This window comes from Oncorhynchus kisutch, linkage group LG4 (assembly GCF_002021735.2).
Source record: "Oncorhynchus kisutch isolate 150728-3 linkage group LG4, Okis_V2, whole genome shotgun sequence".
In the NCBI taxonomy this organism is placed as follows: domain Eukaryota; kingdom Metazoa; phylum Chordata; class Actinopteri; order Salmoniformes; family Salmonidae; genus Oncorhynchus; species Oncorhynchus kisutch.
This window is the reverse complement of record NC_034177.2, coordinates 59,935,172-59,952,837: the sequence shown is the minus strand read 5'-3', so window position 1 is coordinate 59,952,837 and position 17,666 is coordinate 59,935,172. Positions and strand designations below refer to the sequence as shown.

Here is a 17,666-nt window from a genome sequence, read left to right as displayed (position 1 = left end):
TCTGTGTTCAGTGCGTTTACTGTAGTCTACAAGTCTCGAGCTATGTTTGCCTCAATCAGGAGTAAATATTCTAAAGCTAATGTGTTATAACAACTTTCAAGATTAAGCACAAGTAACTACTTGAAATACTACACTGCTCAAAAAAATAAAGGGAACACTAAAATAACACATCCTAGATGTGAATGAATTAAATATTCTTATTAAATACTTTTTTTCTTTACATAGTTGAATGTGCTGACAACAGAATCACACAAATTATCAATGGAAATCAAATGTATCAACCCATGGAGGTCTGGATTTGGAGTCCCACTCAAAATTAAAGTGGAAAACCACAATACAGGCTGATCCAACTTTGTAATGTCCTTAAAACAAGTCAAAATGAGGCTCAGTAGTGTGTGTGGCCTCCACATGCCTGTATGACTGCCCTACAACGCCTGGGCATGCTCCTTATGAGGTGGCTCTCCTCCCAGACCTGGACTAAAGCATCCGCCAACTCCTGGACAGTCTGTGGTGCAATGTGGCGTTGGTGGATGGAGCGAGACATGATGTCCCAGATGTGCTCAATTGGATTCAGGTCTGGGGAACGGGCGGGCCAGTCCATAGCTGCTGACACACTCCAGCCACATGAGGTCTAGCATTAGGAGGAACCCAGGGCCAACCGCACCAGCATATGGTCTCACAAGGGGTCTGAGGATCTCCTCTCGGTACCTAATGGCAGTCAGGCTACCTCTGGCGAGCACATGGAGGGCTGTGCGGCCCCCCAAAGAAATGCCACCCCACACCATGACTGACCCACCGCCAAACCAGTCATGCTGGAGGATGTTGCAGGCAGCAGAACGTTCTCCACGGCGTCTCCAGACTCTGTCACGTACTCAGTGTGAACCTGCTTTCATCTGTGAAGAGCACAGGGCGCCAGTGGCGAATTTGCCAATCTTGGTGTTCTCTGGCAAATGCCAAACGTCCTGCACGGTGTTGGGCTATAAGCACAACCCCCACCTGTGGACATCGGGCCCTCATACGACCCTCATGGAATCTGTTTCTGACCGTTTGAGCAGACACATGCACATTTGTGGCCTGCTGGAGGTCATTTTGCAGGGCTCTGGCAGTGCTCCTCCTGCTCCTCCTTGCACAAAGGCGGCGGTAGCGGTCCTGCTGCTGGGTTGTTGCCCTCCTACGGCCTCCATGGTAGCGCCTCCATGCTCTGGACACTATGCTGACAGACACAGCAAACCTTCTTGCCACAGCTCACATTGATGTGCCATCCTGGATGAGCTGCACTACCTGAGCCACTTGTGTGGGTTGTAGACTCCGTCTCATGCTACCACAAGAGTGAAAGCACTGCCAGCATTCAAAAGTGACCAAAACATCAGCCAGGAAGCCTAGGAACTGAGAAGTGGTCTGTGGTTACCACCTGCAGAACCACTCCTTTATTGGGGGTGTCTTGCTAATTGCCTATAATTTCCACCTGTTGTCTATTCCATTTGCACAACAGCATGTGAAATTTATTGTCAATCAGTGTTTCTCCCTAAGTGGACAGTTTGATTTCACAGAAGTGTGATTGACTTGAAGTTACATTGTGTTGTTTAATTGTTCCCTTTATTTTTTAAGCAGTGTATATATATGACTTGATACTACTTATAGTGTAAATACAATTAACAAATTAATAAAATAAAAACATTTTAATTTAAAGCATTTTTCTTTATTGACAACATTTAGGACATCAAGCACATAGTCTTGTAACAGATACACAACACCATTGCAGTAGAAAGTAGGCCTACAGAAAATAGAAATCCCATTATGATGCTTGTCACAGTGCCAGACAAACGGAGTATCCATCTTCGTTAAAGCCCTTTTTCTACTTACCCAGAGTCAGATGAACTCATTTGGAGAATCTCCTGTTTTTACTCGCCTCCTCAGCTCTTTGAAAAAGGTTAAAGGTATACGAGGTGCGGAGGCAAGTAGAAGAAACGTTGAAACAAATTCACTCTGCTTCACTTGCACGTTATCAGGCAAAAGATGTTGACAGTAGTGGAATCCCAAAATAAAGTGATTAAAAACTAATTGAGCTAGTTGTGCAAGACATTTTGTAGTAACTTTTGCTCAATGGCTGTAAGGTACATCATAGGATGTCAGGTACAGCATAGCTCCTTTAATAGTCAGGTTACCTGACACAAAAAAAGGGTAAAACAGCTTTAAAGTAGTTCTGTCCTTGAGCTCTGTCTTTGAGCTTGTTCTTGTCTATTGATGTTCTGTATTATGTCATTCTGTATTATGTTTTGTGTGGACCCCAGGAAAAGTAGTTGCTGCTTTTTCAACAGCTAATGGGGATCCTAATAAAATACCAATTACCAAAGTCAAACCTGCAGAATATTAGTCCCTAGGCTTGGGGTTTTGAAGACAAGGCAGTTTTCCAAACTGATACAGTAAAAAAAGAAGAGGCTGAACAGAATTAGCTTGGAAAGGACAACGCATTAGGTGACTGAGCGAGCTATGCAAACCTTGTTGTACAAAAGCACTTCATTCAACAGAGACATGACCCGATACCGACCACCAGCACCACCAGGACGACCACGATTGTTCTGAACGCCCTCATCTTTGATTGGTCACTCCCTACCCCTTCCCCCCCCCCCAGCCCTGGACCATTCAGAGATCTCAGAATGGCCAAGCTGCAGAAGCACATGATCGTAAAAGCGAGTAGGAACATTCCCTGAAAAATGTTTTGGTTGGAAAGGATGGAAAGTACCACGCTACCACCCCCACCCGGCCCAGACTGATTCGCCAGACAACCCCAGGCTCTGCCCACTCGTTCCGGGGAGCTCTGAGCCTCAGTTAGGCCACAGGATGGACCACAAGCAGGTAGCACTCCAGGCAGGTACTTCAGTGGAACAGAGATCTACCAGATGTGATAAGGCCGTTCTCTACCACGGTGATGACCATCAGTACAACCACATTCAGGTAGTGGCCAATTATTTTGCAGGACATTTCAAAGCTGTTGATTATCTCCATAGCAGCCAGGTTACAGGTGAATATGTCTGTTGTCGTTGCTTGTGCTGTGGAAACTGTTGGCCTGGTTCCGAACCACAGGACCCAGGTATTGAGGGGCAGGAGGAGGAAGTTGGACAATTAGAACAGCAGCATTCCGTTTCTGGAATCTGAACACTCGTAGACAGGGTGGAGGGGGAGAGATGTTGGTGGTGTTGGGGGGAGAGAGGACGAAAACCCCTCCATAAAGAGGTCATCCATGGGTGTCCATGGACAAGGAAGGAGGTGAAAGAAAGAATGTGTGTGTGTGTGAACAGCCTTTGTGTCTATTACTGAGGCAATCAATGTTATGAGTAACTAAACTATGGAAATTGCACTAACATGAATATAAAATTGGTCTGTCAAACGTGCAAAATAATACCATAGATTTGAATTAAATAGATTTGAACAAACCTTAGACTGTCTCACTCAAGTGTGAGTGACGGATCGTTCTCTGTAGGTGATTGTGTAGGGAAACCTACCCAAACAGATATACTGATGTTATAGCGTGCACGCACGCACGCACGCATGCACACACACGTCCTTGAAACATTTAATTGAAATATTGTAGAATTCCATTAAGTCCTATGGAGGACTGCTTCTTTTTGGGAGTGCCAATATGGCCGACCGGTGGCTTCAAAACATCTCATTGGCCAATACATAGCATTGGCAATCCAGGGTTTATATACATTATTGGTGCCAACTGCACTCCAAGAGAACGTAGAAAGCACTGGCATATGAATCAGAAACCAGGTTTCCATCCAACCATTTCATGCGCATGAATTACTTGACGCATGAAAAAAGTCACGACCGGGATGATGGAAACAGGATATGCCGTTACAATGTTATAAATGCCGACAGACAATTCCTTCGTTCAACGAACGAATGTCGGTACATTTTATTATGCGAGAAATGGCAGTGGGAACGCATCTATGTGCAAATATTGATACAATAACCATCATATCGAAGTAACTTGTGGTCCTCCCACTACGACTCGGGAAAACAAGCTGTTTTTTCAGGCTGCAGATTAAATCAATTATGATGAACTTCACAGGGTGGTGAAAGTGCACTTGATGAGCTCGATACTCATTCAAATATCGAGGGTCTTATTCTGATTTTTACTTCTATGAAAGGTATCTTTTATTTCATTGGAAGATTTTGCGGCCCACATACATTGATCCCTTCACCTACTGGAATAGTTTTTTTCTTCTATTATATTCTTAATGCCGGTAAAATTAGATGTAGCTATATTAAGTAATTAAGTGTTTTGGAATTGAAGAAGGAACAAATATATATTTTCTTTAAAGACTGTATTGGGCAAGAGAGATGGATTGAGTTGGGGAAAAAGAAAAGGAATTGTAAAGAAAGGAAGCATATAAAGTAAAGTTTCATGAATAAATGTCAAGATTTTCATTATAAACATAAGCATCTATAATGACTTACACTATACATTGTTATGGTGTAATCTGAAAAGTAGTCAAACAGTGGTTGTAACGTGTTATGATTAGCCCTCACGGGGTAAAAGATTAAGAAGGAAAAGCAATCTTACTATCTGACTTTATTCAGAAACATTGAGAGACACTTCATTGAGTAATTAGTTATGTACAACAGATACAATGAGCAACAGCTTTGAATTGAGGCGAGTCTAGATCTTTACAGGAAGTCTATATATATATACACCTATCTCATTTTTAAAAGAATATTCTAGATGTAAACACAAATAAAGTAGTCAAAAGATAAATAGTCTTAGTTGCATGTTCCAAGGGACGCTTGTCAATATTAAAGCACTTAAACTCAATTTAGAAGTTCCTGTATATTTAGGAATTATGCACATTAAGTCAGGTGCAAGGTACTTATATAGTATAGAATATTGTACATATACATTTAACTTTTGTCTTATACACAAATTCAGAAGATAAAATTGTTTTTAGAAATGGCATCGACAACAAACAAGATTAACACATCAGTCACAAAGCCCAGCACAAATGTATGGACAGTACAATTAATATATTAAGTTCCATGTTACATTATCTTATCCTCTCTCTCTCTCTGACTAAAATGGAATACATGTACAGTATATAGCAGAATTTTGAACATGAATTGAAGTGTTAATAACCTGTTAAGCCATTCACCATTGCCTTTAAATCAGTTAAATATGCTTCACATGTGGCTGTTGGCCATTGTCCAGCCTGTCCCAGGACGATCATAGGGGGCACTTCCTGCAGGAATGGTTGATCTCCAGGGTGCCATCTCAGCCCTCGTCCCTCTTTCCAGATATACCATAACATTCCCATCCGAAGCTGATTTTTCATTCTGGGGAAATGTACAGTAAACAAGTGGTCAACTCTTGCAAACTTAATTGAATAAATACCAAAAATGCACGACAGACAACCTGATTGAATACCAAACATGCTCGAGACGGAAAACCTGATCGAATACCCGAGCAGGAAACTTAGTTGAATATCAAACTTGCTCAACACAGAAAGCTTAATTGAATTCCAAACATTCTCACATAGTTTTTGGCCACACTTGGTTTTCCCATTGTCTCCTTCCCATTAGTCCTGTTGCTCTCCTGCAGTTCCAGTTTCTCCGTGACTATATCCATCTTGGTCATGATAGCAGTTACTGAGCGTTCTAGTTGGAGAACCTGTCTGACCAACCTTTGACGGAATAGAGGAAAAATAATTGCCATTCGAGTAGATGGTACACAATGAAAATGGTGTAATGCTGGACATGACTGCATGGATGTATGGTTTGATATTTACTTCCTCTGATGCACTATAGATTCAAAAGTATGTGGACACCCATTCAAATTAGTGGATTTGTCTATTTCAGCCTCACTCGTTGCTGACAGGTGTATAAAATCGAGCGCACAGCCATGCAATCTCCATAGACAGACATTGGCAGAAGAATGACCTTACTGAAGAGCTCTTGTGCTCTGAATGGAAGCAAGACACCACAGCAATGTTCCAACATCTAGTGGAAAACCTTCCCAGACGAGTGAAGGCTGTTATAGCAGCAAAGAGGTAGGCCAACTCCATATTAATACCAATGATTTTGAAATTATATGTTTGACGAGCAGGTGTCCACATTATTCTGTTCATGTAGTGTATTTCTAGAGTCTCATTTTAAAGATAATTGTTGTCTGACAACTACAATGCATGTACAGTTTACATCTCGACCTCAGTATGTAACCGGCTCTTGATGTTTCATAAGATTATAAAAAAGGTTGTGGATCTCATATGACACAAGTCAATTAGGAGTCATTCATGGTGCACGTACGTAGATGTTTGTTTGGACATATTTTTTACAAAGTGTCCATCTTTATAAATAGTATCAGTTTCCTGAGCTTAGTCTCTCTTGATAGCCTATCTGATTTTGATCTGGGAGCCGAGATTACCCTGCGTTATACTCAATGCAAATATTCAACACACCTCTGGAAGTCCTCCTGCTCCACCAGAGGGTTACTTGGCTTGCCATGCTCATCTATATCCATCGTGGATTTCTCCAGAGATTCATTCCCATAGTTTTTTCCAAGGTTGTTGAGCTCGGCACAAAGAGCATCCTGAGGATAATGACATGAGAAAATGCATGAATGGATTTCTTTTATCATATGAATAGCAGAGGGGTTAGGTTAAATTGCTTGTTTAGCCAAGTCCACTAACCCTCTTCTCTTCCAGCTCCCTCTTCATCCTTTCTTGCTCCTCTTGGTCTAGAATTTGGTTTCCATCATGGTCGAATTTGGAGAAAGCTTCAGATATCTCATGGTCGGCATGTCCCAACCTGTAGGGTTAAGACAAGAGAGGAGAGTATAGACTAGAATCTGAACGCTATTGATTTATGTCTATGGATTTTTCTTCTGTCAGAGAGGATAGTGACCTACTCTTTCAGAGTTTCTCTAAAGTCTTTGAATTCTAGTTTGTTTGATCCAGATCGTAGTACTTTCTGAACATCGGATATCTTCTCCTTTTTCAATTTCAATTTCATAAAGGTCTTCATGTAGCTCTGAAACACAAAAATGTATGCATGTTTTTTGTCATATACACGGAGTATAGCGAACATTAGTAACATTGTTGAGTTGCATCTCCCCCCTTGCCCTCAGAACAGCTTCAATTCATCGGGGAATGGACTCTACAAGGTGTCAAAAGAATTCCATGTCGACTGCAATGTTTTCCACATTTGTGTCAAGTTGGCTGGATGTCCTTTGGGTGGTGGACCATTCTTGAAACACACGGGGAACAGTTTGGTGTGAAAAACCCAGCAGCGTTGCAGTTCTTGACACAAACTGGTGCACCTAGCACTACTACCATACCTTGTACCTTACAGTTTTTGTCTTGCCCATTCACCCTCTGAGTGGCACACATACACAACCCATGTCTCATTTGACTGAAGGGTTAAAAATCCTTCTTTAACCTGTCTCCTCCCCTTCATCTACACTGATTGAAGTGGATTTAACAACAATAAGGGATCATAGCTTTCACCTGGATTCCCCTGGCCAGTTTGTCATGGAAAGAGCAGGTGTTCTTAATGTTTTTGTATTTTGTATACTCAGTGTATATTTTATATTCTGATTTGTATCATATGCCATCTTACATTGGTATAATATATACCTGTTTACCTGTTTGATGATGTCAGTAATCTGCAGCTCATCCTTCTGGGATGACAGCTCTTCCTTGACCTCAGAATATGTGTCGTTGATGATAGCCAGAAACATGTTCTAGGGAAGAAATTCCATGAACATAAGATGGCAAGGTGTAGTTTACACTTCGAAAATCTAGTAGAAAGTATTTTGTTCAGTTCAACTTACAAGCAGCACAAAGAAGACAAAGAACACATAGGTGACGAAATAGATTGGCCCCAGGACTCTGTTGGCACGTTCAATGGCATCATAATCAAAATCTCCAAGAATAATCCGGAACTGTGTAAAGCTACAGAGAAAAAGGAAACCAATTAGAGTAATTGATCGATACTGTTTTCAAAATCTGGCCAATTGCTTGCGTGGGTGTTGGATTGTTTTTTATTTACGAGAATAAGAACTATTTTTGGCGCTCTCTTACATGCACTTGACGAAGGTGCTGAAGGAATTCACCTCCGTACCAAAGAGCAAGTAGCCAAGCTGAGCATATGCAAAGAACACGATGAAGAACATAATGGCGAATCCCATGATGTCTTTGGCACAGCGGCCCAGAGTAGAAGACAGCTGAGTCATAGTCTTATTGAAACTGATGTACTTGAAAACCTAGAGGCAAGAACAGAAGGAGTCAAACTTTGGGCACTGACAACAATGAAATGAAATGCATTCAAGTATTGATACATTCTGAGGAAGAAAGAAGTCATCTACCTTGATCCAAGCGAAGAACAAGTTCACTGCATTCATGTTGTTGTATTGTGTTTGCCAGAATGCAAGAAATTCAAAGTCTGCATAAATGCCAGGATGTTCTAAGAGTTTACCAAGTAATTTGTCCACTTTAATGGTGCGAAAAACATTGAAGACGATTGCGACAATGGCAAGCTGTGGAAAAACAGATTTGTGTGAGGTTCAGGTTAGGTTTATCATAACTCGTAAATCAGCATCAATCATCCTCCTCAGCTATGTAGCTCACCAGCCACCACTGGTTGATATGTGACTGATGCGATTCTTGTGTTACTGAGTACTTTGATTGAGCATGATGTTTCAGCCTGTCCTCTCACCAGTATGACAACCACATCCAGAGTGTTCCAGATACTGCTGAAGTAGGAGAACCCGTGGATTCGGAGCTCAAGGATCTCCTCCACAATGTAGTAGAGGATGAACAGGCAGAACACCATCTCACAGCCAATGATGAAGTAGTCCCAGTAGGTGATGTAACGAATCAGCTTCACCGTTCTAATCTGATATGAGGGTATCGCTCCACCAGTGGCCGGAAATTCAACCAATAACCTGCAGAAAAGGGAATCACTTTTAACCACTGGTCATTTGTGAAAGAATACATGTATAATGTCCATATTTGGACATCCACGGAAGACATCCAAAGTCAACTGACTCAGTCCTAATATGGACACCATATACAGTGTCTATAGAAAGTCTACACTCACTTTGGATTTGTTCACAATTTATTGTGTTATAAAGTGGTTTTAAAATGGATTTAATTGTCTTTTTTTGTCAACGATCTACACAATATATTCTGTAATGTTAAAGTGGGAAAAAAACGATGAATGGAAAATGAAACACTAATATACCTTGAGTAGATAAGTATTCCCTCTCCTGAGTCAACACGTTAGAAACACCTTTGGCAGCGATTACAGCTGTGAGTCTTCTTGTGTAAGTCTCATAAGAGCTTTTCAAACCTGTATTTTCACACCTGTATCATGGCCAGACAGCAATTTTCATGTCTTGCCATAGATTTTCAAGCAGATTTAAGTCAAAACGTTAACTTGGCTACTCAGGAACATTGGTAACCAATGCCAGTGTAGATTTGGCTTTATGATGTAGGTTATTGAAAGGTGCATTTGGTATGGTATTTTATTAGGATATTTCAATCCTCTGCCAGTGTCTGGTGTCTGGTGTAAAGAAGACTGAAGTAGGTTTTCCTCTAGGATTTTGCCTGTGCTTAGATCCATCACGTTTCTTTCATCCTGAAAAACTTCCCAGTCTTTACTGATGTCAAGCATACCCATACCCATACCCATACCCATACACATACACATACACATACACATACACATACCCATACCCATACCCATACCCATACCCATACCCATACACATACACATACACATACACATACCCATACCCATACCCATACACATACACATACCCATACCCATACCCATACCCATACACATACCCATACCCATACACATACACATACCCATACCCATACCCATACCCATACACATACACATACACATACACATACACATACCCATACATATACACATACACATACCCATACCCATACCCATACCCATACACATACCCATACCCATACCCATACCCATACACATACCCATACCCATACCCATACCCATACCCATACACATACACATACCCATACCCATACACATACACATACCCATACCCATACCCATACCCATACACATACCCATACCCATACCCATACCCATACCCATACCCATACACATACCCATACCCATACCCATACCCATACCCATACCCATACACATACCCATACCCATACCCATACCCATACCCATACCCATACCCATACACATACACATACCCATACCCATACCCATACCCATACCCATACACATACACATACCCATACCCATACCCATACCCATACACATACACATACACATACACATACCCATACCCATACCCATACCCATACCCATACCCATACCCATACCCATACCCATACCATACAGCCTTATTCTGAAATGGGTTAAATACATTTAAAAATAATCCGCAATAATCCGCAATCTACACACAATACCCCATAATGACAAAGTGAAAACAGATTTTTAGACATTTTTGCAAATTTGTAAAAAATAAACAATTGAAATACCTTATTCACATAAGTATTCAGACCCTTTGCTATGAGACCCGAAATTGAGCTCAGGTGCATCCTGATCAATGTTTCATTGATCATACTTGAGATGTTTCTACAACTTGATTGGAGTCCACCTGTGGTAAATTCAATTGATTTGACATGATTTGGAAAGGCACACAACTGTCTATATAAGGTCCCACAGTTGACAGTGCATGTCTGAGCAAAAACTAAGTTATGAGGTTGAAGGAATTGTCCGTAGAGCTCCGAGACAGGATTGTGTCGAGGCACAGATCTGGGGAAGAGTAGCAGAAATTTCTGCAGCATTGAAGGTCCCCAAGAACACAGTGGACTCCAACATTCTTAAATAGAAGTTTGGAACCACCCAAACTCTTCCTAGAGCTGGCCGCCCGGGGGAGATCAGGGAGGTGACCAAGAACCCCGATGGCCACTCTAACAGAGCTCCAGAGTTCCTCTGTGGAGATGGGAGAACCTTCCAGAAGGACAACCATCTCTGAAGCTCTGAATCAGGGAGGTGACCAATAACCCCGATGGCCACTCTGACAGAGCTCCAGAGTTCCTCTGTGGAGATGGAAGACCCTTCCAGAAGGACAACCATCTCTGAAGCACTCCACCAATCAGGCCTTTATGGTAGAGTGGGAAGGAGGTGGAGCTGCCGGTCAGGGAGGTGACCAAGAACCACAATGGCCACTCTGACAGAGCTCCAGAGTTCCTCTGTGGAGATGGGAGAACCTTCCAGAAGGACAAACATCTCTGAAGCACCCCACCAATCAGGCCTTTATGATAGAGTGGCCAGACAGAAGCCACTCCTCAGTCAAAGGCACATGACAGCCCACTTGGAGTTTGCCAAAAGGCACCTAAAGACTTTCAGACCATGAGAAACAATGGTCTGATGAAACCAAGAGGAAACTCTTTTGCCTGAATGCCAAGTGTCATGTCTGGAGGAAACCTGGCACGATCCCTACCGTGTAAAGCATGGTGGTGGCAGCATCATGCTGTGGGGATGTTTTTCAGCTGCAGGGACTGGGAGACTAGTCAGGATCGAGGCAAAGATGAACGGAGCAAAGTACAGAGAGATCCTTGATGAAAACCTGCTCCAGAGCCCTCAGGACCTCAGATTGGGGTGAAGGTTCACCTTCCAACAGGACAACAACCCTAAGCAAACAGCCAATATAATGCAGGAGTGGCTTTGGGACAAGTCTCTGAATGTCCTTGAGTGGCCCAGCCAGAGCCCGGACTTGGAGAGACCTCCCCATCCAACTTGACAGAGCTTGAGAGGATCTGCAGAGAAGAATGGGAGAAACAACCCAAATACAGGTGTGCCAAGCTTGTAGTGTCAAACCTAAGAAGACTCTATTCCGTAATCACTGCCAAAGGTGCTTACATACTTATATAAATAAGCTATTTCTGTTTTTAAAGTTTTTTAAATGAGCAAATATTTCTATAAACCTCTTTTTGCTTTGTTATTATGGGGTATTGTGTGTGGATTGATGAGAAAAACATTTATTTAATACATTTTTGAATGAGTCTAACGTAACAAAATGTGTAAAAAGTAAAGGTGTCTGAATACTTTCCAAAGGTACTGTATGCATGTTTTGGAATATTTTTATTCTGTATATTTGTATTCTTTTCACTCAGTCATTTAGGTCACTACAAGTCACTACAATGTTGTTGATCCATTCTCAGTTTTCTCCTATTCCAGCCATTGAACTCTGTAGCTGTTTTAAAATCACCAATTTACAAGCATTTCGCTACACCCGCAATAACATCTGCTAAACACATGTATGTGACCAATGCAATTTGATTTGATTTGACCTCATGGTGAGATCCCTGAGCAGTTTCCCTCCTGTCCTGCAGCTCAGTTCAGAAGGATGACTGTATCTTTTATGTGTTTGGGTGGTTTAATACATCATCCACAGCATCAGTATTAACTTGACCATGCTTAAAGAGATATGCAATGTCTGATTTGTTATTGTTACCAATCCCTACCCTTCTTTATAAGGTTTTCGAAAATGTTCCTGGTCTTTACAGTTGAATGAATCTGTACTTCAAATTCAGTACTTGACTGTGAGACCTGACATATGTTGTTTTTATGGGGGACAGAGGAAGGGGTAGTTCTACTTTTTTTTAATGTAAACCCCTACTATTTCACATAGAGTGAGTCATTATCAATGCTTGTTTGATTTGTTAAGCCAAATTTTACTTTCGTTTTGCCTCAACAAAGGGGGTGAATACTTATGCAATTACTATATTTAGTTATTACATTTGTATTAATTTTCACTTTGACATTATGGAGTATTTTGTGTAGATCAATGACAAAAAAATACAATTAAATATATTTACATTTACATTTTAGTCATTTAGCAGACACTCTTATCCAGAGCGACTTACAGTAAGTAGTGAGTGGATACATTTTTGCACTTTGTAACACAACAAAATGTGAAAAAAGTTCAAGGAGTGTAGACTTTCTATAGGCAATATACATGATAACTTGTGAGAGAGTCTACAGTGGCGTTACTGCGTGAAGTGGTCTGTTCTCCCTACCTGATGACACAGAACAGATTGATGTTAGCGTTGTAAGTGGAGAAGTCGATGAACACGGCCCTGGTGCCATGGTCCAACCACAGGTTGTTATTCATCTCCATCAGGATCTCAGCACTCTCCTCCTTGGTCCTGTTCAGGTCCTGGTAGTACCCTCCACCGCTGTACGTGGTCAGCAGACCCCAGTGGGCCGAACCCTTTATCTCTTTCTCATTGTGGTATTGCCAGCTGCAGACATAGAGGAGAGAATGTATTTTATCATAGGCCTTTCAGATCTACAGTCAATCTTTTCAAAGTTGTCTTAATGTCTATTTGATTGACACCCAAATTGGTCTGAAAAAAGAAATAGGGTTCTTCGGCTGTCCCCATAGGATAACCCTTTTTAGGTCCAGGGAGAACCTTTTTGGTTTCAGGTAGAACCCTTTTGGGTTCTATGTGAAAACGGTTCTACATAGAACCCAAAAGTGTTCTACCTTGAACCAAAAGGGTTCCACCTGGAACCAAAAAGGGTTCTTCAAAGGGTTCTCCTATGGGGACAGCCGAAGAACCCTTTTAGGTTCTACATGGCACCTTTTCTTCCAAGAGTGTATGGTGCAATAGGAGTCAACTACAGCCATGGCAGGACAAACAAGCATTGAAAAGAACATTTGAACTCACGCAGTTCCGTTAACAAGGCCAAAGTCCACCTCATCCTCCTTCTTCTCATTATAGACATCAAAGCATCCAGAGATCTCGTTGCGGAAGTCTTTGTGGACCTTACAGGAGTTGTTCATCACCTTGATCTGTCTCATCCTGGGTACCCCGAGCAGCATGTTCTCATAGTAGATGAAGGAGTGGTCCCCATTCTGTAGGGACTGGTCGTTGTACCATTTGGTCCAGTAGAGGCCGTCCAGCATTGGTCCCTGGGCATACTGTTCAAATAGAGGTAGGTAGGCCACAGCATGAACAGGTAGAAGCATTTATGATTTTTGTTGGTTTATAACAACGCATTAGTATTTCCTTCAATGTTGTATTATTATTACTATCTTCTGATATCTTGATGTCACTTATGGACTTATGTCACATTTGTGCTATTCGTGATCAAAGTAATTGTATCGGTACAAGTTGATATCAGACAGTTCAATATTTCGGCAGGTTTAGAGCAGGGAGAGTACGTACCGTCCAGAAGTCTGCCATGCTGCTAATGGACTGAAACGTAACTCCGTTGCCACTGGGCGTAAGCACAAACAGGTCTGTCATGACTTTGGTGTAGTAGTAGGTATTGGAGCTGGTCATGCCATATGTCACTGAAAGACAACATGTAGCGACATTGTTATATCCAGCCATGGATTCATAATATCAGACTTTGCTCAGGGCTCAGTCAGACCACGTTGTCCTCTCAAAAGTCCAAGATAAGGAACGTCTGAAACAGACACGCAGGCCAGAGCGTCTCATTCAAGATTTGTCATTTAGTGAAAATCACATCACAGAAGTCAAATCACGTCACAGAAGTCCAAGTGGCACCGATTAGAGCGGGTCATTTGTTGAAGAGATGGCACACTGGGGCGACGCAAATAGTCGTATCAAACAATGTAAATCCGCTGCAGACAAAGCAACAATGGCTTAAGCCCCATGCTCTTATCAGTGAAAGGCAGGAGCACTCTGTCTGTGTTCCTTTCAGTCGTAATGTCCCGCTGTACAATGCCTTTCAGCCAGAAGGGAGGGGGAGGGTATTTTATAATAGGGCACTAAGGCAGATTGAAAGAGCTGATGATAAATCAACACATTACACAGGTTTCAGTTTGCCAAAGGCACAGTGATCATTGAGATGCCGATTACACTCAGATAAGGCATACTTTCTGTCTGTGTTGCCTATTGTCAACCAGTCTGCATCGTTACTAGATCTATGTACAAGGCACAGATCATACGTTTGCTTTGCTTACCCATGACCTGGCACACTCTGACACAACAAAAAGGGCAGGTCAGACTTCCAAAACAGAGCATTATATAGAAAATCATAAAAATGCCAAGCTAATCCCTGCAACAACGTTTATTGTTCCTGAATTGTACCCGAACACTTGCTAAGTAACTCAAATAACACAATTACTGTTAGTCATAAAAATGAATTATTGTTTGAATGTCCGTTTTTAAGACACGTGTACAGTAGCGGCAGACTTGAAATGATCATGTTACTATACAGTCATATCCTTACATTGAAATGTGTATTCACTCAATATACATAGCCATGAACAAAAATAAACATGTATTATTGACATACTTACATAGACATATGTCCACAAGGAACACCAAATAGACCAGTAATTCCCTCAGAGTGGTCCTAACAAACAGTTCCCGGTTGTCCGATGTATTCTCAGTCAGTGTCGTGCCCCACAGTCCTACATAAATGAAGAACATCCCATAATTCCAGAGAACTCTGAAAAGATATACTAATTTAAGGCCGTACACATTTCCTTCCATGACATGCCAAGGAAGGGAATATTTCCGGCACAGCATTAGTCTGTACATCATTTCAACTTGATGACATTGCCAGGTAAAATAATTCAAATGAAGCAAATACAAAATACAACAACAACCCAATGGTGGTGAACCAATTCCTACCTTTAAAAAATGAGCAGCATCCACTGCGTTTTTTACCAGAACCTGTCTCCTGCGGCTTGACCTCGGTTGGGAAAGGGCTCGGCGTGGTCAGTTTGCACATGCTGTCGAAGGAGCCTTGGGGGTACAGAGGCTGGGGGTTGTAGACGGTGCTGATAGCCCGAGGTATGGGTAGAGGAGAGCCACAGTACCCCTGGTTCACCCAGGAACCCTTCCCCAGGCTGTCCAACTCACACTCCACCTGTCCACTGAGGTGGCTCTCCGACCGGTTGTTGAGGCGCTGCATTGGTGCCTGGTTGGGATCACCTGGTTCTCTACACTCCAATATGGGATAATATTGCCGTAGGTTCTCAAGCAAGATGATAGTGAGGCAGGACCAGTATAGCAAGCTTGTTAATAACCATCAACTGTCGGTGGGATCACTTTAAAGGGCCGATGACATAAGCATGGAAGAGGGAGGAGCTGGTGCTTTCTTGTGCACAATAAACTGCCCAGTTTAACATTGAATACATGACACACAATGCTCATTCTTCTATTAAAAGAGAGTTATTAGAATAGTGCACTTTTCTCATGTTCACTTTCTTCGGCAATAGGGGTGCTGAGAAAATGTTTGGGATGATTTGTTTCATGATGTTACTTCAAACTGACATAAAAAAAATGTCAAATAAAAAATGACCGATATATCACTTTTAATGTTTGTTTCTGTGTATCTCTCAAGAATTTCCATATTCCATAAGATGTTTATTTATTTATTTTAATTTCACCTTTATTTAAGCAGATGGGAATCTCCAGCTTCAGTGATTTTTGCAGTTTGCAGAGAACTGGAAGGAAAGGCAACCAGGGGGGGGGGAGCTTTGGGGGTGACCAGTGAGATATACCCGCTGGAGCGCGTGCTACGAGTGGGTGCTGCTATGGTGACCAGTGAGCTGAGATACGGCGGGGCTTTCCCCAGCAGAGACTTGTAGATAACCTGTAGCCAGTGGGTTTGGCGACAAGTATGAAGTGAGGGCCAGCCAACGAGAGCGTATAGGTCGCAGTGTTGAGTAGTGTATGGGGCTTTGGTGGCAAAACGGATGGCACTGTGATAGACAACATCCAGTTTGCTGAGTAGAGTGTTGGAGGCTATTTTATAGATGACATCGCCGAAGTCAAGGATCGGTAGGAGGGTCAGTTTTACGAGGGTATGTTTGGCAGCATGAGTGAAGGAAGCTTTGTTACGAAATAGGAAGCCGATTCTAGATTATTATTTTTTCCAAACGTCACAACCTGTTAACCACTCAGTCATTCGCAATGTCAACAAATGCCTGCTAAACAAATGAATTGACTATAGCTGCTGCAGTGTGCCTCTGATCTCCTGCCCGAAGACATGGAGTATAATAGGCCCTGGTCACCTCATTAGCATATACATTTTTGACCAACTGTCAAAAAGCATATTAAGTTTGCAAACAATCCACAAAGCTTCTGAATTACCATGACCATATGTGTAATTTACCTCATCCCACATACACATACTCCTTACAATTTAGTGTATGTTGAGGATGAGATACACTCGGAGATGAAATAATGAATCATATCATCTTTGCACTGGCTTGGTTCATTTGTAACGACAAGCTTCCGTGAAAAAAAAATACATTTTTTTGTCACATACACAGGATAAGTGCAGTGAACTGTGTTGTTTTACAGGGTCAACCATAGTTGTACGGCCCCCCTCGAGGAAATTAGGGTTAAATGCCTTGCTCAAGGGCACATCTGGAGCAGCAAATAATTCATTGTTAATCAGATTAATTGACTCATTGAGTTTAAATGAAATTATTTTTGACAATAAATATAGACGAGACATAGGTACACTTATATGCATACCATCGACCCAAAAATTGGGCCATCGACCCAAAAATTTAACAATGGACACAATTTTTTTTAAATAAAAAAATGTACATGCATCCTATGACATTTTCACATGCAAATCTATTGATTTCTATGATATATCAGTAG

The 17,666-nt window shown here is 41.8% G+C and overlaps 1 protein-coding gene across 1 annotated transcript; it reads right to left on the bottom strand.

The window, feature by feature from the left end:
• Positions 1–4,649: 4,649 nt before the first annotated feature.
• pkd2l1 (polycystic kidney disease 2-like 1) lies at positions 4,650–16,016 on the bottom strand. Its single transcript, XM_020480088.2, has 15 exons — positions 15,678–16,016; positions 15,341–15,454; positions 14,238–14,365; positions 13,737–13,990; positions 13,083–13,307; positions 8,713–8,941; positions 8,363–8,533; positions 8,079–8,260; positions 7,829–7,949; positions 7,640–7,738; positions 6,905–7,026; positions 6,687–6,804; positions 6,456–6,586; positions 5,534–5,681; positions 4,650–5,334 (listed from the first exon to the last, which is right to left on the bottom strand). The coding sequence occupies exons 1-15, from the start codon at positions 15,958–15,960 to the stop codon at positions 5,182–5,184; spliced, it is 2,478 nt and encodes an 825-aa protein (XP_020335677.1). The 5' UTR covers positions 15,961–16,016; the 3' UTR covers positions 4,650–5,181.
• Positions 16,017–17,666: the final 1,650 nt, after the last annotated feature.

Coding starts and splice junctions, on each gene's coding strand:
- pkd2l1 (XM_020480088.2), bottom strand. CDS start 15,960: ATGCAGCGCCTCAACAACCGGTCGGAGAGCCACCTCAGTGGACAGGTG. Junction 13,991..14,237: donor GCATGGCAGACTTCTGGACG/GTACGTACTCTC, acceptor CTATTTGAACAG/TATGCCCAGGGACCAATGCT. Junction 6,805..6,904: donor TTTAGAGAAACTCTGAAAGA/GTAGGTCACTAT, acceptor TTAACCCTACAG/GTTGGGACATGCCGACCATG.